The sequence below is a fragment of the Vespula vulgaris genome, chromosome 2 (genome assembly GCF_905475345.1).
Source record: "Vespula vulgaris chromosome 2, iyVesVulg1.1, whole genome shotgun sequence".
NCBI classification, from domain to species: Eukaryota; Metazoa; Arthropoda; class Insecta; order Hymenoptera; family Vespidae; genus Vespula; species Vespula vulgaris.
Window position 1 is genome coordinate 14,678,708 of NC_066587.1, and position 18,922 is coordinate 14,697,629.

The 18,922-nt window shown below is 31.0% G+C and overlaps 2 protein-coding genes and 2 non-coding genes across 4 annotated transcripts; 2 read left to right on the forward strand and 2 right to left on the reverse strand.

Moving 5' to 3' along the window:
• The first annotated feature begins 665 nt into the window (after positions 1-665).
• Trnat-agu (transfer RNA threonine (anticodon AGU)) lies at positions 666-739 on the forward strand. The gene has a single exon. It is a non-coding gene; the product is annotated as a tRNA-Thr (tRNA).
• A 2,249-nt stretch (positions 740-2,988) lies between these two features.
• Positions 2,989-3,060, reverse strand: Trnac-gca (transfer RNA cysteine (anticodon GCA)). Its single transcript has one exon. It is a non-coding gene; the product is annotated as a tRNA-Cys (tRNA).
• Positions 3,061-3,891: 831 nt separating this feature from the next.
• LOC127072403 (DNA (cytosine-5)-methyltransferase PliMCI-like) lies at positions 3,892-10,439 on the reverse strand. Its single transcript, XM_051012829.1, has 15 exons — positions 9,378-10,439; positions 8,940-9,303; positions 8,538-8,864; positions 8,297-8,449; positions 7,762-8,221; positions 7,495-7,694; positions 7,008-7,425; positions 6,588-6,905; positions 6,358-6,509; positions 5,932-6,266; positions 5,737-5,848; positions 5,510-5,659; positions 5,270-5,433; positions 4,926-5,166; positions 3,892-4,843 (listed from the first exon to the last, which is right to left on the reverse strand). The coding sequence occupies exons 1-15, from the start codon at positions 10,139-10,141 to the stop codon at positions 4,580-4,582; spliced, it is 4,422 nt and encodes a 1,473-aa protein (XP_050868786.1). The 5' UTR covers positions 10,142-10,439; the 3' UTR covers positions 3,892-4,579.
• An 886-nt stretch (positions 10,440-11,325) lies between these two features.
• LOC127061374 (major royal jelly protein 2-like) lies at positions 11,326-13,347 on the forward strand. The gene is made up of 7 exons (XM_050988167.1): positions 11,326-11,601; positions 11,673-11,848; positions 11,914-12,126; positions 12,209-12,386; positions 12,464-12,696; positions 12,801-13,031; positions 13,122-13,347. The coding sequence occupies exons 1-6, from the start codon at positions 11,421-11,423 to the stop codon at positions 12,981-12,983; spliced, it is 1,164 nt and encodes a 387-aa protein (XP_050844124.1). The 5' UTR covers positions 11,326-11,420; the 3' UTR covers positions 12,984-13,031; positions 13,122-13,347.
• Positions 13,348-18,922: the final 5,575 nt, after the last annotated feature.

An 18,922-nucleotide genomic window follows, 5' to 3' on the forward strand; every position in this document is an offset into this window, starting at 1 on the left:
ATTGCATATAGTATATTGTTCGAATAGCGTTATAGCTACGTGTCATTCGTGATTTTTGCGAATTCAAAGCTAAATCGTTGTCGGACAAAAGGTTGAAATCCGAACGCATGGCGCAGTCTCTTTGACGATTAAATTGAGATATACGAGAAATGTTCAGCCGAAACTGCAAACGGAATATAATATTACTTTATCTCAATAAAGGCTCTGATTATAATGTCTCTCAAACGAAGTCCATTTCCATGTGTAAATAAGAACTTGAAAGGAAGAAAATCGAACGAGCGTCTCTTTGACGTTGGTAACAATGACTAATGAAAAATCCGAATGAAACTTACCAAATTTATTTATTATTTATTAGATTATTCTTGCGAGGAAAGAAGTTTTTTCTCATTTTATTTAATTATGTATCTACGTATTCCTTTAAACCCCCAAGTTGGAGATAATTCGGTCTCGTAATCTATGCTCAAAGTAACATTATTTTAATATTCTTCATCGGAAAAAAGTAAAAAACGTAGAAGATATAATTTATACGATATCTTCGTGGTATTAAATTTTTTCTTTATAAAATATTGCAAGTATCTAGTAATCAGTATAATAATTAAATCATTTAATTAAAAAGAAGATTATATCTGATAATAAAATGAAACATGAAAAAATACTTCGCAACGGGCGCCGTGGCTTAGTTGGTTAAAGCGCCTGTCTAGTAAACAGGAGATCGAGGGTTCGAATCCCTCCGGGGCCTCGTACGTTTCAATGTACAATTTTTATTGTACTGCGAACATTTTTTTCTTTTTTTAACTTTTCTAATTTATTTTGTTATCTACGCGCAAATACGAGTTAGTTGTAACAACGAATATAAAAGATCAAATAATATTTTATAGTAGCGTTCTAAATTTACATTCGAATATAAATTATAGTCCAATATAAAGTATATTCAAACAATTGATGTATCGTTATTTTTTCAATGAGTATACAAATACATACATACATATATATATATATATATATATATATATATATATATGTCTAGTGGATATAAAAAGGGTGAAATCTGAGAACGGTGAAGCTATCATGGTTGCGGTTCGTCTGTAAAAGAACATTCTATATAACTTAAGTAACACGAACAAACCAATTAGATGGTTAAGCGAGCAAGCCCCCATGAAATTCAATTGTCTTCGCCCCATGCGTCTCAGGGCTAACCACCCTTATATTTTCATCCCTCTCCAGGAAGACCGTGCAGAGAGCTCCAACGGTCTTAGAAACTTGCTATTAAGGTGTCAGTTGAATTAGATCTCTAGTCAGTTTGGGGTGACTTAACTGATAGCGAGATATGCTGGTATTGGATGTGCTTCTCTCTTGGAAATTTTTCTGGGGAGAAAAAGATTCCCGTAAATATAGGCCTACTAAAAAAGTACGGTATATTAAACATACTTTCAATTAGATATATTCTAATTTAATCCGTATACAAAAAGAGATAGTTAAATTTTATCGAACGAGCAGAAAGATCGATCGACGTAATAATAAATTATGGTTTACAAATGCTCGAACGTCCATAAATATTTAATACTTTCTACCAATGGTTGTAAGGTGAAATCAATGAACCCCCATAGGAAAAGCGTGTAAACCCCTAAGGGAAGAATTATTTTTTATTGATTCAACGAGTGTACTAGTTTTTCGAGCGCAGATAATCAAAATATTTTTATATTATCTTAACTCTGTGTTAATAGTTTAAAATATTTTATCTTGTTCTTTCTCTTCTCGAATGGATATTCGTTTGATCTGACTATCGAACGAATGGACGATTAGATGGCAGGCAATTTTGAAGCATCTTTCTTTATGTCCTTTCACTCTTGAGAAGAGTATGTGAATCGGTATCATGAATAACATGATTGTCAATGAGCTATGTAGGCAATCCCTAAGCCTGGTGAATCGACAGGACGGTTTCAGGGATCAGAAGCGATCATTGCTAACGGTAATGGCGGATTATCGTTGGCACATCTGTCATCTGACTTAACGATGATCTTGCTAGAGAGAAACTGTCTGGCAAACGAGTACTAGCACAAAGAGCTAGATGATTCCATTTATTGAAACACGTAAGAGATCTCTTACAATCAGCATCAAATTAACTGATTCGAACGCAATATAGTAATGGAATTTCATCGTGATTATCGTTAACTCTTTCTATCGGATAATAATTTAATGGAACTCTTATAAAAATTGTTTAAACGTAAAAGTTTTTATTATGGAAAAATATTTGTGTTCTTTTTTTTCTTCAATTCACCTTAAATTCATAGAAAAAGAGATGATAAGAATGAATGCACATATATCTACTACATAGTTGGAGCAAGCAGGCCGTATGGAAGAATACGATGGACATACATTTTACTTGGCCATCGGCCAATTGGCGCGATCGTTCCGAGCACTGCGGGCATTCCATGGATTCGGTGAATATTTAGTACGGCTTACGGATTTAACGCTTCCTGTCAAAGTATGCGGTTCGCACTTGCTCCGTTTATCTTGTGCGGTCGGTGATCTTTTGGATTAACCAATCATCTCTACATCTCTGCACGTTGAAAGTTCATATCAATACCTTACATCGATCTCGCTTACAATGCTTCTAACTTAATTCTCTTTCGTTCTCTTCGTTCTCTTTAAATATTTCTTGAATCCTGATTTATTCTAGATTAATTAATAAATTTAATAAATAATCCTGTATGTACTCGTTTCTCTTTATATTAAACTGAAGTAAGAATATTATTAATAGAAGAAACTAATTATAGTAGATCTTATATATATATATATATGTGTGTGTGTGTGTGTGTGTATATATAGATATAAGATACATATATATATTTGCATTATTGATCCGGTCTATCAAGATTATTAATAAAAAAAAGAAAATTAACGATAAAAATAATATAATAAAGTTACTTTAATACAACGACATTAAAACATAATATTTATGTTAAATTTATAAAAAAAAAATTTCTAAGGGGGCACCCGGGTTTGAACCGGGGACCTCTCGATCTGCAGTCGAATGCTCTACCACTGAGCTATACCCCCGCTGTTATCACTTTTCATATAGAGAGTTTTGTTCAACATGACTAAAACTTAATTTTTATTATATATAATAATATAATTATTTTTCGATAACATTGGTTCTTTTGATAATTAATATATATGACAGTTATAATTTCTGTAACTTGATTTTTTGATAAATGATATTAAAACTTCAATCGATATTCTATTTTTATTATTATTCCCCTGATTTTATTATTCTCAAAATATTCCTTCACTTTAATATTATTGTTTGTTACAAATTTATATTTCACACGATCAAAATTTATAATTAATTATATGATATTAATAGTAATGCAATTAAGAAGAGAGAGAGAGAGAGAGAGAAAGAGATGAAAGTAATATAAAAAAATAAAACTGATAATATGTATTATTTTAGTTACTTAAATTTATGTTTTATTGACATTATATATATGTGTGTGTATGTGTATTTGTGCATAGTGCAACTAATGATAGATGGCGCATCTATCGAGCTTCGACGCTCGGAACAGCATAGGGGAATGTACTTATGAAAATTAAAAAAACTTCTCTTTTTAATAATTATTTTGTGTTATTTATTTTTTTACATTTTTTATTTTAATCAGAATAATCACGAGAAATATAGTATTTTAGTTATAATATCTCTTAGTTTAATCATGATGTATATGTTTTGTCGTATTTCTTGAAAAAAAACTATATACATATACATATATATATATATATATATATATATTATATATGTATACATACACATATACACATATATATACTTTTTTATATAATTATCGTTAATACTGTTCATTTTAACAAACATGTGTTTTTATAATCTTTTTAGAGGATGGACCATTTTATTTTAAGGTTAGATAAGCAGTAATGAAAAGATTATAAAACTGAAAAAGTATTTACTCATTTGATTTTTATATCTAACAAATCGTAGGATGTTTATTTTTTTATTTATTTGGTCCTTAGCTCACATATCATCTCCAATGCAATATGTATTCAAATAGTTGAGTGCAATATACATAAAATATAAGCTTCAATGATATTTCCATTATGTCATGAAAAACCACTACTCAATAAATATTATTTATATAATGTTATTTTCTTTAACGTTTATATTTATTTTTTCTTCTGAACTATTTGTATTCGTAACAATTGTAAAAAATGTTCATCTCAATCTATTCTATATAGGTATATAATAATAATAATAATAATAATAATCTTAATAAGTATAATTAAAAACACATAACATATAGCAAAGTGTATGATCTTCGAAACATTTTAAGTAACATTTAAGTAATCGTAACATATAATGTAATACAGTATGTCAGATTTTTGAACATTTTTCTTCCTTAATATAAAATAAGACATATTATACCTCATAATAATAATCGAATGAATACTCTTACTGAACACGTTTCATTAATACCCATCACCAACTCAGACATATTTTTGTAACTAAGTTTGTGCATATTTGTCAGTTTTTTCAACATTTCATAAATACATTATAATAAGTTTACAAGGATTAATCCAACGTAGGTTCATATTTGATCTCCTTATCTTCTATATCCTCTCTTATTAACGATTGAATTATTATATCCTCGTTCTTTAAACATTTTCTTATTTCCTGACCTATTGCTGTACCTAATGGTGGTGGGACGGCATTGCCAACTTGTCGATGTTTATCTAATATATTGCCATAAAAACGGAATGAATCAGGGAATCCTTGAGACCTTGCACATTCCTTTACACTTACTACTCGAGTTTGTTCTGGATGTAAAACGCGACCCTATAAATTTGATTAATAAACATCATGTTACTGTTCGAATGGAAATTCTTTAAGTTTAATATATAATATTATCAATATTCACCTGTTTCCCCATGGGTTCTGGATTCGTAATGGTCGTACCAAAAAATCCATCCCATTCTAATCGTCCATATAATCCTGCCCAGTGATTATGACGATTTGCAGTATGTGGTAAACACCATGGAATTAAAGTATTATATTGTCTGTCTATTGGATCACACATTTTGCCAGAACAACAACTGCATACACCACGATATGCACCAGTTGAACTTTTGCCTGCTTTCTTATCATGATGAGTATATTCTCTTTAAAAAAATCAAATAAATATGTAGGTATATTAACAAAGTATAAAAAAAGAAAATGCAAGGAATTAGTGAATAAGAGGAAAATTGTATAAGAATTACATACAATTTTTTAGAGTACGTGCCATCACTTAGACGAACTATGATATTAGGCAAATCGCGCCAATCGGAACCACTTGCAGTAGGGATATGTGCTATTCTTGCTTCTACGAGTGGTGCCATGTCTTTACATATGTGATCCCTTAGTATTGAATCTTGTACGTTCCTAATCTGAAAATAGAGTTATAACAAATATAATAACAAGCTCATTATTTTACTATCAAGATTTGTTTATAACTTAATTTACTTTTCTTTGGAAGTATGAAATCGGTTCATCGCTGTAAGACATTTCCTCTTGATTCCACCCATTTCTAATATTAGGTAAATCAGACATAGCATCTCGAACACTAATTGTTCTGTAAGGTGCCGATTCTGTCCAATCACAGTTCGAAGAATACTACAAAATACGAACGATAATTGTTAAAGATCCGATATTTGCGATACATTGTATGTTTTATGAAATATTATGCTTACTTTCTTGTTATCAACAATAACACTCAAACGACATGCACGTTTGCTAAATACATGTGTTGGTTCTGGATATTTTGGAAGCATTTCTCCTGGAGCAGCCGCCAAAATGATCAATCTATGAGATTAATATAAAATACAGAAATATTTTCACACGTTCTCGAATAAAATTAATTGTTTAAGAATTGATATTTTACTAACCTTCTTCTCGTTTGTGGAATACCATAATTTCCAGCTTGAAGGATACCAAATGTACATTGGTAGCCCATTCGAACGAGACATCTCAAAGTAAGTTTAAGCACCATACTTCTTTTAAATGAAACAAAATTTCGAACATTTTCCATTATAAAAAATTTCGGTCTATAGTAATCGCACCAAGATAAACAGGATACTACTAAGGAATTTTTGAACAAAGAATATTGACGCGAATTGAATCGATTCATGCCACTGAATCCCTGACAAGGTGGTCCACCACATAAAAGTTCCACTTCACCTTTTTGAGGTAATTGTTGTGCATTATCGTCACAAATGTCACCCTAAAATGATATATTTTTATTTATTCTATCAATTATTTATATTTCTTATATTTTTCTCTTAATTTCTTGATATTATTTCAAGCATACTAACGTTCATAACTCTTCGAAGCAATATGTTACAGTCTTCGGAAAATACAATTGCTTTAGGATTATTAAGTTTATATGCGCATGCTGCGGCATCTTCTTTTTCCACGGCCCACTTATTTTCAGCTATACCAGCTTGATGTAATCCTTCGGATAAACCTAAAAATACGTAATACCAAATAAATGCACGATAACTTTAATTTCTTAAAACGTAAAATAATTTCCATCTATATTTACCACCACAACCAGCAAAGAGATCTAAAGTTCTTAATGGTTTATCTACTTTGTTGTAAGTAATAGGTTTGTCAATAAACTTCTTTGTTTCAGTATTCTCTGATCTTTTACCCTTTCCTTTACCCTTGCCTTTACCGATTTTACCAATATTACTAGCCGGATATGACGGCTCATCAAACGTTTTTTCTGAAGCATTGTAAGTTTGTGTAAAATAAAATCGATATGGGCCTTCTGCAGACCATTCTTGTAACGACCTATCTAAATTTTCTGAGTAAATCAAATAGCATTTTCCAGTTACTTCAGAGAATCTCACATTACACACTGAAAAGAATTAAACGAAATGTATATACACACACAAACACATATATATACGTATAAACCATAAAATATTTTCTATATGAAATAACATTCATATAAATTTACCTTCATCGCTCCAATACAACATGTTTAAATCAGCTTGATGCATCAAATTAAGGCCTTTGTGTGTATTCTCTGGTCTATACAATTTGTTTACTTTAATCCAAATATCAGAAGAAGCAACTAATTTATTAGTAGTAGTAACATATATCGTATTTATATATCCGATATGGAAAGGTTCAGGCGTATCATAATTCGAACCCTTTACGTGTTCCGATGATTTTCGATAATACTCCGGATACATATCCTCATCTACTTTACCTTTTTTTGGCTTTGATATAGTATGACTTGTGGCTGTATATTTAAATTTTATAGCACTTGGTGATAAAAATACTGCACTCCCAACTCTAAATTCTTCACCTTTATATTTAACTACACCATAGATCACTTCTTTGCTATTTCTTTCCTCTATAAATTCGAAAACCTTGAAAGACAAAATAATTAGTAACTGAAAATAAATATTTTCTTTCCTTTCAAATAACGTTTTTCATACCTTGGGTGTATAATAACATTGCAAGTCAGTAAAACGTATACATGCAGGACAAAACCGATGACTAATATCCTTCCGCGGACAAATAGCATCTAGAGCAGGATCTTCAAATCGGGCAGTTTCGGAAGTATATCGTTTTTGATAGAAGAATGTTTTCCCAATTTCATCTTTGACTTCATTTTCTAATGCTCGATCCGAATTACCTGAATGACATTTGACATTAATTTATGTTTATTGAATTGTTTCAATGATGAAAAATAAAATAATTACCTAATTCAGACCAATCCATTGGCTTCTGTTTATAGATAACAGTGGCTTTGCATTTGATGGAGGTGAATGGTATATTATCACATTCATCTAGTGCAAATAATTCTAAGGGATCAGATGTTTCACCAAGAACTGTGTCACTACCTCTGCGAAACCAATTTGCATGACATAGTTTACCACCGTTCTTATCTTGCCACATATATATAACTTTGGCAATTTGTAATGGAACAGTTGGATCGCTCGATTCAATAAGGACACAATCATTTGCCCGAATTTCTTCATCTATTAATTTTACTGCCTCATAAAATGTTCTTCTACCATCCTCTGCGACAGGTGGTCCTATCCACTCTATTTTTTTATCAACATGTTTGAATGCTTTAAGAATCATTTTTTGAGTAATTTTTGTATTTTCTATAAGAGCATCAGTTAATTCGTCATCTTCAAGATCAGAATCATCTGCTTCCTACAATGAATTGATTTAAATAGTATTTTAAGAGACTTCGTATTAATCTTTTGGTATTATTATTAATATAATTACTTGAATGGCCATATTTGGACATCTTCTCCTAACACATGCTTGTTTACTTCTACCAGTTCCACCAAACTTCGTCATATCCTTACACGCGATGCAAGTTCCACAATCAGATTGTTGGCAAGCTTCACATACTCCACATCTATGTCTCCTAGGACCCTGTGCATAACGATTATGTATAAAAGATTTCCTATTAAAAAAAAAAAAAGAAAAAGAAAAGAAGAACACTTTTCCATTATATACATACAGCCACGTCTTTTTCATCATCCTTTGCTAATTGATCAGTGAAAAATGTTTCGAACGTATTGTTAACCAATTTTGTTGTTGTTGCTTTAGTCCAACTAGGCTTTTTCTCTTTTTGATGCTTCTGTTGTACTCTGCGCATTGCAGCTTTTTTACCAACAGTTATACCAGCCAAAGATACTAATGCTCTCATACATGCATTTGTAATTAATAATGGATCTTCTGGTCTGGCTGAGGCATCAAAAGAAATAACTTGATCACAGATAAACTGTGCGTGTCGAAGTAAAGCATCTTCCGTAAACTTAGGTAAACCTTTTGGTGGTACTATGGTCTAAAATATAAGTATAAAATTAGTTTATCATTTAATTTTTATAATACCATTAAAATATTTAGATGACAAACACACCTGAAGTTTGTTTAATAAGTCCTCGTAAGTTGGATTGATTTCATCTAATAAAAATTCTATAATAATTTTGCTCATATAGATCTTTTGTCTTATACTATCCATAAAAGGTGCATATGCTTCAGAAGGTTCCATTAAAATATATTCTGCGAATGGTGTGCTAAAGCCTATAAGAGCTAATTCTCCTCCATCAAATCCAGACACCCACCATTCATTTATTGGTCCCATATCTTTCGTAGGAACTCCTCCTTCGGGACATGCATTTTCTTCATATATAGCTTTCATGTATCCAGAGAAATATAATACTACATTTTTTTCAATCAAACCAGTATCAAAAGGACACAAGTGACCATTTTTGTCATACACACTGAAAAATTATTATATATATACATATTGATTTAGTATTGTACCAATTATTTTACTTAATAAAATTTTTATTACCTAAAATATGTTAATTTGTTTTGTGGCCTTTCATCACTTTCGTGTATCATGGCCTCTTCTCCCGTAAATAAAGATAATCTTGGATCTGTCAAAGCGATAAATTCTTCTACAGCCCCATTAGGATGACCTTGGTACAACTTTATTTCTTCCGGAATTAATTTTTGACGACAGTATTCACATTTCTGCGGTATATCTATACTTTTTTTAATTTGTGGTTTCATTTCACTTATATTATGGTTATTATCTTCATGCTTAGGTTTTTTAGAAATATTATCAGATTCATCATTTATAGTTTCATTGGACTCTATACTTTCTACCTTAACGATAGGTTCAGGAATTGATTTATTTTTAATCTCGAAAGATTCAAAAGATTTTTGTCCGTTATTTATTATAGGTTCTTCTGAATTTGTTTGCTTGGTAAACCTCTTCAAGTAGGTTTTTAATTTTTCACTTTTATTAATATTCTTTTTAGTCCTATTTGGACTGAGCATATTTTTATCACTGACATATTTTCCACTGCGTAGCTTTTTCCTATCGTTACCTGCATCATATAATGCATTGTTGATAGAGAGCGGCACACAATTGTTTTCAATATCTTTAATATTATTTTCGTGATTCTTTTCTATATGTGAACTTGTTTCATTAATATTATTTTCCTTGTAAATACTTCTTTTCAATGACAATCTATGCCCATCAAGATTTTCAACTTCTGGATGATTTTCCTTTTCACTATTATCTCCATTAGAAACGACGGTAGATAACATTTTGAATAAAAACTTGTATTCACTTCTTTAAAATTCGTATTTCCTCACGTAAAAATCTTACCATAAATGTCGACTATTTCTGGCTGTAGCGTTGGATGCAATAGCATTTTCTCACGCTTTTCCACAATATGTAGCATAACCTTTGCAACAAAGTACCACCAATACTGCCGCCAAAAATCTTAAGTGTAGATTTACAATTCATTTGCTAAGCAATGCCTTACGGTGAATCGACCAATCATAGTTTTTTTTTTCTTTTTCTTTTCTCACTATTCCGAATAAGTACGCTACAGCGTAAACCATCGAATTGGAAACTAGGGAAACTAAAGATAATCTAGTTGAAAGGAAATATCTCTTTTTTCCGGCATTACTATCGACATGAGAATCGAGCTAAAATCAGACGCCATTTTAAAATTGTTGATAACAAATGAAAAGTAATAAATGATCTAAATTTTTAGTGAATCATTTTTAAAAATAATGCCTATTATATGATAAATTTTAAATTAAGATAAAATCTTCAGTTATATAAAATTATACATATAAATTTATATGAGTACTTGCATATGACAACAATGCGATATTATCATAAATGAAAAACAAAATAATTTAGACCAAACAATAATTTTTTCTTCAATTATCATAACGCATATTTACATATATTAATATAACAAGGACGTAAAAAATAACATAAGGAGCACATTTATCAATATCAAATGCACATAGTAATTGTTTTTCCATTGTATAATAGTAAATATCTAATATATTTATGTTCACAAACGTTTTTCTACGAAAACTTCATAAATTATTCAACATTCTTAAAATTTTATAATCTAATTCTGTGTAAATGTAAATTAATACGAATAAATAATATATTAGTAATTTCAACAAAAAATGCTGTTGCTTTAAATTAAAAAACGAAAATATAAGCGGACAATAAACTTTCAAAATAATAATGTACATGTATAATATTTATTACATTTCATTATTAACTGCTGATATATAAAAGTGATATATAGTATATAAAAATAGATAAAGTGAAGTATTTGAAAGACTATGACGAAGCAAGAAATAGTAATCTAAATAGTTGAATATATGCAAGTTCATAAAATTAGTCATGAAATCGTTGTTTACTTAGAAACAGTTTTAAACGATTACAATAGAAATAGCTGCGAATGTATATAAACATTCGTGCGAACGTTCATACGATTTATTGTCGAAATTTTCCGAGTCGCGACGATATTAATTCTTTTTGGCTATAGAACTTCTCATTCTTCATACAGACATGAAGCTGTCGTTTCAATTGTTGTTACCATTCCTTTGGATACATATGTCCTCACAAAAAGTATTGTACAGTTGGAAATATATAGATTTTGATTTTGTTACTGAGAAGGAACGGGACGAATATATCCAGAAAGGACAATATCAAAAGAATGCTTCAGTACCTATCGACACAATGATTACAAGTAATAATTTGAAAATATTAAGAAAAGAAAAAATTCTATTCGAAATGATCAAATAACGATTTATTGTGTAGGTGACAAAATATTTATTACCATACCACGTTCGGAGGGAGTACCTGCCAGTTTAGGAACGCTTAACACAAAAAAACAAAATGGTGGAGGTCCCTTAATTCGGCCATATCCAAATTGGAAATGGGCAACTAATATACAAGATTGTAATAACAATATCATCAGTGTTTATAGAGTAGACGTGAGTATCAAACAACGAACGCAAATTTCTTTATTTTTTCTTTTAAAATCCTCTTGTTATTCTAGTTGGATGATTGTAATAGATTATGGGTTTTGGATAATGGAAAGATTGGAGAAGAACAAAAGTGTCCACCTAAGATTTTAGCGTTCGATCTGAAAACTGATACAGTGGTGGTACAAAAAGAGATTCCAAACAAATATGCTTTTAATAGCAATGGCAACGGACTATTAGTAACTCCTTTGGTAAAGACTTTAGGAGAACAATGCGAGCATATAACGGTGAGATTATTATCTTTTTCATTAATTTTTCCTTTTTGGAGATCGATTAAAACGATTATGATCGTTTAATTTAATCAAACAGGTATACATGGCGGATATAGAGGGTTATGGATTAGTAATATGGAGAGGTGGCGATAATTTTCAAAGAATCGATTCGCCAGATTTCGCGGCTGATAAACCATATTTCAAATTAAATGGTGATAGTTTTTATCTATCCGATGGTCTCGTTGGTCTGGCATTATACGAAGGCAATAAAAAAAGTAAAATATGATCTTCTTTGTTCTTCAACTTATCGCTAATCATATTAGTTTTTATTTTTCTTTTTTTCATTTTTCAGATAACAGTAAATTATACTGTAGTGCATTGGCTTCTTATAATATGTATCATATATCAGTAAATTCATTGGAACAAAGTATTAATGGAAAAGTTGATATCTACCAAGATAAAGGTGACATTGACTTTCACAAAGTAGCATTGGCTATTAATGGTCATGATATATTTTTTGTTCCTCTAGAAAGTAATGATTTAAGAATGTGGGATATAAGAACAAAATTCACCAAAAAAAATACGGTAAAAGTTTTATTATCATTGGATAAATATTATATCTGTGATCAATTGATTAGATTATGAATAATATGTATGTAATTTATTTTCTTCTTCTTTTCATTTTATAGAAAATAATAAAGAAAAACAATAACGTATTACAATTCGTTAGTGGTTTGAAAATTATGAAGGATAATAATATATTTTCGGGATGTACGGCCATCTATGGATTGTCGAATAAATTTCAGAAAACAGCAGCTGGTACACGAAGTTTAGATGAAATCAATTATCAGATTTTCAAATATCATTTATAAGGCGAAACTTCGTCTACGAATTTCCCGATCAGAATTATCTTAAGTATTGTACGTTTATTCTTCATTTCGAGGATAAAAAATCAATCATATAGATACGTTCTTTTGTTTTTATATTAATCTTTTATTTTTCTTCTTTAGTTGACCATTGCCTGCAATTCCATGGACTCTGGAAATATCTGTGCTCGGTAACAAGAGCATTTTTAAATATTATATAAATAATACATTAAAATGAAATAATAAAAAAAAATATATTTATTCGTTGAAAAAAGTTTATTATTATTAATCTTCGAAATCTATTCACGCGAATGTGAAACTTTTATAAGTTCGTTTTTCTTAAATTTTTTCCTCAATCTGTAATTATTAAATCATTAAATTTATTTTTAAATTACATTTTCTTTCTCTTTCTTCTCTCTTCTCTTCTTTCCTTTTTTTCGATCATATCTATGGGAAGTCACAAACATTATTATCGTTTCGTATAATGAAAATGGCGAATTAATCGGTAACATGCGAAAATACGGAAAGAGGTTAAAGAGTAAAACGTGATAAAAAGCGTTTTGAAAACTCAATAGGATCCTTTAGTACCGTGGTATCTACATACCAAATCCGCTTGTCGGCAGACTATTAATTCCAACTCTTTACTGCTAGATAGCGATACCATTTGTTATACCATGGAAACGCCAATTTCACAAAAGTTTCATTTCCTTTGCAAATTAGAACGAAACTCGAAGGGAGAATTCATTAATTTCCTATGCATCCCGATGGAGCCTAATATTCGTTCTTACTTTCATAGCTTTTCAACCAAAATTATATCTTTCAGCGAGTCATAGTTAGTTCATACGAATACTTGTACAATATTTCAATAGACTTTTGTTCCTTTTTTTTATTATTTAAATATATAAATACTTGCACGATTCGAATGTTAAATCAAAAAATATCGTGTACGACAACTTAAAATCTTTTTTATCAATAACACATATGTAAGTATATGTACATATATGAATTTTGTTACTATTAAACATATTAATCAGTATCGTGTAAGTTATGTTATCAACATATTATACATAATTAATTTAATTGTATACTAATTCTATTACATATATGAATTCATTAATAATATTAATGAAATTTCGTTATTTTTATATCTATATATTGTTATATCGTATAATAACAATTGATAATATGAATACATGTATTATTAAAATGTAAATCCATCGAATTTTTATATTGTAGTTTGATAATATATATATATATATATATATATGCGTGTGTGTGTGTATGTAATATTTTTCTTTCTCTTCTTTTATTTTTTTAATGAAGTCGAACGAACGTTTCTACGTTTGAACTGATCGAAAATATACTATTCAATTAACTATTACTGTTCGTCGTTTTAATAAAAACAAAAACAAAAAACAAAAAGAATCACGAGGGAAAAAGCATTCTTTCTTTAAAACGCAAATGCAAATAATATTACGCAGATGCGATCGTTATCGGTATATAGAAAAAACTGTACGTTAATATGCGCTCTTTCTTTTTTCTATTTGTTCAGCAATTTTTTCACGTAAAGTCCCGATTACACGCTCTGGAAATATTCTACGATAAAAGTATAACTTTTAGCATGTAGCGTTGCATTAATAAAATCGATAAGAGCTCAAATGGAAATATACGTTGTGTAATTCCTCATATATAACATTGCAACGCATTATCGTACTGACAGCGTAACGTTGAAAATAGTATCTTTGAATGAGATCTATTTATATCTGAATGAATATACACCAATTGAAATCGAATTAATTCTTACAATGCATTTCCTGTTTCATAATATATAAATAAATTTATTTTTTCCTTTTTCATCTACGCTTTTATATTTTTCCACTTTTCGATTGTTCGCATTTCCTTCGCTTACATTTATTTATTATTTTTATATTTTTCCAACAGAAAGATGTAAGCAAATCGTTTGGTTTCCATCGATCCATATCTATATACATAAGTAACATAAATCGTCGAATTATTCAATCGCATTCGATTATGGATTTGCCTCGTACATACTATGAAGTAAATAAATATGATTTATTTCGGAAGTAAGACCTTTTCACCTAGGCATCCATTTTCACTATCCATTCTCGAACGACGAATAATTCGCCTTTGGGATATATATATATTTTTTTCTTTTCCCCTTCGGTAATAGACGAAAAGACGTACACGTTCGAGAAAAGATTTCTCGACTTTTCGCTTCGGGTCGCTCTCGATACTCGATTCTTTGAAGAGGAAAGAAGGAAGGCTTGCAATTCGTGGAAGATCCCGAAAGGGCTCGGAATTTCCTTCGGAATCCTTTTATGGAGACTAATGCGTCGGTTTGTCATTTTCATCTTCCATTTATCTCCGTTGTAAGCCGTCGATATCGATATCGATTCACTACCCCCTTTCCCCTTCTCTGGCATATCGTATCACGGGGGTAACACCACCCTCAGAAATATTTCTAATCCTCGCGTAGAATCGAGCCAGCAGGAAGAGGATGAGCCTCACGGATTTTTCTTTTCAACGAAAAGCAGCCTCAGAAGTTTGAGCTTGAGCTTTTGCATTATCGGATTTCGTCAAAAGAAATCCATCAAGGCCGTTGCCACACATCGATATTCACGTTTCGTATTAAATATATCTTTAAGGATATTTTTGAATTTTATTTTACAATATCGTATTCCTTTATGTCTCGTCGGCTTCTCAATATTTTAATGTCCCCTTTTCTCGCTTTCTCTTTTTAAACATAATAAATTTATTTCATTCAATAAAAAGATGTTATTACACAGTAAATAATTTTAATTTTGAATTTGAGAAGCAATTTAAACTGAATTTCTCTAATCTTGTATAATTCGCTTGTTATAATTATTCCATTTTTTTTTCTCTTACCCACTACACATTTTTCCGTACGCTTTTTTCCATATCGAGCTTATGCTCTTGTGAAATAAATTATATTTCTCTCTCTCTCTCTCTCTCCCTCTCTTTCTCCCTCTCTCTCTCCCTCTCTCTTTCTCTTTCTCTCTCTTCTTTTTTCCTGTCCTTCCTTCGTCCTTTTTACGGCCCTCCATCGTCGAGTCCCCCGACGCGTTCTAGCACTTTTGCCTAAGAGAAATGCCTCGACTAAGAGAATACGCCGGATTTATTGAATTTCAACGTGGAACGACAAAACGTGACGGAATCTGGCATAGCTCGTATCACGTAAGCGTAATGGCCCAATTCGTGCTTTCGTGTTTCTCTCGAATATACGACGGCTGTGTGATATTCGTTATACGTATGAACAAGTCCAACGAGTGAGAGAAATGTTCAACTCAGAGAGTTTGAAAATTCGCGATATCGTTGTATTTTCCGAATTGTTTTTTCGATTTGAAATTCAACGTAAATTGAAACGATTCTCGCGATCCCAAGTTGTCTCTTTTGCGAATATGCTTATAAATGCTTACGAATATCGGTGAATATTGAAAGGAAGCTTAGTTCTTTCGCACGCGTTTCCTTTGATATGTAGACGAACTCGGGCAATATTAATAAAACCTGATGAAAGTAACAGCTCTATGGTACAAGTTAAAAGGAATTTTTGAATATTTCCGAGAACTACTGTCTCTCCTCTCTCTCTCTCTCTCTCTCTCTCTCTCTCTCTCTATATATATATATATATATATATATATATATATATAGACACACACACACACGCACATTCTACGAGTTAATCAAATTCAGAAGTAATGTAGAAGACTAATAATGAAAATTATTATTCGAAATTAAATTGCGAAAAAAGCAAAATAGTTAATTTCAAGTAGTTATCATAAAAATCAAATTATTACGAAATTTTATTAATCATTATTTCATAAACTTCCACGTATAATATTCCACGTAATTAAGAAACATAACTTTGAGTTTGAAACCTCTCGCGAATATATAAAAAAAATTATATCTCCGAGAGGAAAGAAAGAAAGAAAGAAAGAAAGAAAGATAGATGGATAGATAGATAGATAGATAGATAGATAGATAGATAGATAGATAGATAGATAGATAGATAGGTAGATAAATAGATAGAAAGAAAGAAAGAAAGAAAAGGAAATGGAAATCGTAAGAAATCGCCTGTTTTCTTCCGATTTAACCACTGACGGATCACAGACGCGGAAGTAACTTCTCCATTTGGTCACACGACACGCTCTCTTGGTGAAATACGATTTTCTTCTTTTACTTTTTTTCTTTTCTTTTCTTTTCTTTTCTTTTCTTTTCTTTTCTTTTCTTCTCTTTCTTCTCTTTTTTTTCGCGTACATTGTCGGACGACAGGTAAGAAAGACGGATGAAAATATTCAGAGTGCTTTTCTCGAGGACACAATCGCCGGGGAATCGAAATGTCAAGGAAACTCGTCAGGAAGACCGAGGTACGACGACTGCAAAGAGGTAGAAAAAAAAGAAAAAGAAGAAGAAGAAGAAGAAGACGAAGAAGAAGACGAAGAGGATAGAAGAAGAATTTCATCCTTTGTCGGTTTCTTCGCACTACTGTGCAGCACAAAGTTACTTAAAGGAACGGAAGGAAAAGAAGAGACTTTCTATCCGAGGCGACTTTTCTTTTGTTGAATTATGACTGTTATTCCATGCATTCATTCGCGATAACATCCCTCAAACCGGCCGTTAAGAGTTTGATAAAAAAAATCTTCAGACTTTTCCGAAATCTTACGAAGATAAATAAGAAATTTTGTTTGTGCGAAAATGATTTAAATAATGTGGAAAAATCGTCAGAATCCGAAAAGAAACGAAAGAAAACGATGGAAAAATCAAAGATTGTTTTGAACGTTGCTTTTCGATGTTCTCCTTCTTTTTTTTGTTTCTTTGTCTCTCTCTCTCTCTCTCTCTCTCTCTCTCTCTCTCTCTCTCTCTCTCTCTCTCTCTCTCTCACCTTCATATTTCCAAGGCGAGGCATTTACCACTTTCGCTCGATTACGAAGGCTAATTTCGATGAAAGACAATTTTCTTGAGCCGTTCTCCTATGCTTCTTTTCTTTCTTCTTTTTCCTTTTGCACAAGAATCTAGAAGGATGACGAAGTACATAAACCGTGAGATAAATTTCCACGCGAATTTTCTCAAAGTTTATCGACAAGAGAAAAGGCAAGAGCGTGCTGCCTGTTCGACGTTGTTCGACGATAGTTTGTTCCAAGTTGTGCTTCGTCGTTCGGGCATCTCGAACGTTCAAATGCAATTACCACTTCCTTGCGAACATCAAAGGAACCTAAAGGGATCTCTTGAAATAAATCTCTCTCTCTCTCTCTCTCTTTCTGTTTCTCTCTCTTTCTATGTTGCTAAGCTTGGAGTATTTCGAGGAAATGATAGATTTTTATCCGAGGACGTGGCTTATCTGTTTCTTTTGTAATCCATTGTTCCACGAAATTGGAGCTTATGAAGAGACATGCGTTTTTCCGTTTCTACGTTTCACCTAGCTGTGCACTAATACGTAGGTATGTGTAATCTGTACCTTTACCCATATATATATATATATATATATATATATATATATATATATATATATATATAAAGTACAGGGTGTCCCATTTGAAGTTTTGCATGTAATTATTTCCCAAACTCTATAGTTTGTTTCAAAAATTGTTTCGAATAAAACTTATCCTATTTTGAAAGGGGAAAGAGGTTGAGATAACATTTGAAATGGCTGAGATGATTATAAATTTCTAGGTGAACGTGCTTCAGAGATTTCAAAATGATCTTTGTTTGTTTATACGAAAATGTATGTTTTTATATAATTTAAGCGCGTAGACCATTCATTGATCATAACAATTTTTTGTTTTATTTTAATGTAATATACAGTAATTCCGTATAAAAAGAAATACAAGGGTCACTTTGAAATTACGGAAGCATGTCTACTTAAAAAAGATTTGTAACCAACTCCTCCTCCTGTCGCCCTCGAAACA

Excerpts from the sequence above, each read along its gene's own strand:
- LOC127072403 (XM_051012829.1), bottom strand. The coding sequence starts at position 10,141 with ATGTTATCTACCGTCGTTTCTAATGGAGATAATAGTGAAAAGGAAAAT. Across the intron at positions 5,434-5,509 it reads TTTCATACTTCCAAAGAAAA|ATTAGGAACGTACAAGATTC; the intron begins GTAAATTAAGTT and ends CTCTATTTTCAG. Across the intron at positions 5,167-5,269 it reads GGCACGTACTCTAAAAAATT|AGAATATACTCATCATGATA; the intron begins GTATGTAATTCT and ends ATTTTTTTAAAG.
- LOC127061374 (XM_050988167.1), top strand. The coding sequence starts at position 11,421 with ATGAAGCTGTCGTTTCAATTGTTGTTACCATTCCTTTGGATACATATG. Across the intron at positions 11,602-11,672 it reads TATCGACACAATGATTACAA|GTGACAAAATATTTATTACC; the intron begins GTAATAATTTGA and ends TTTATTGTGTAG. Across the intron at positions 12,387-12,463 it reads ATACGAAGGCAATAAAAAAA|ATAACAGTAAATTATACTGT; the intron begins GTAAAATATGAT and ends TTCATTTTTCAG.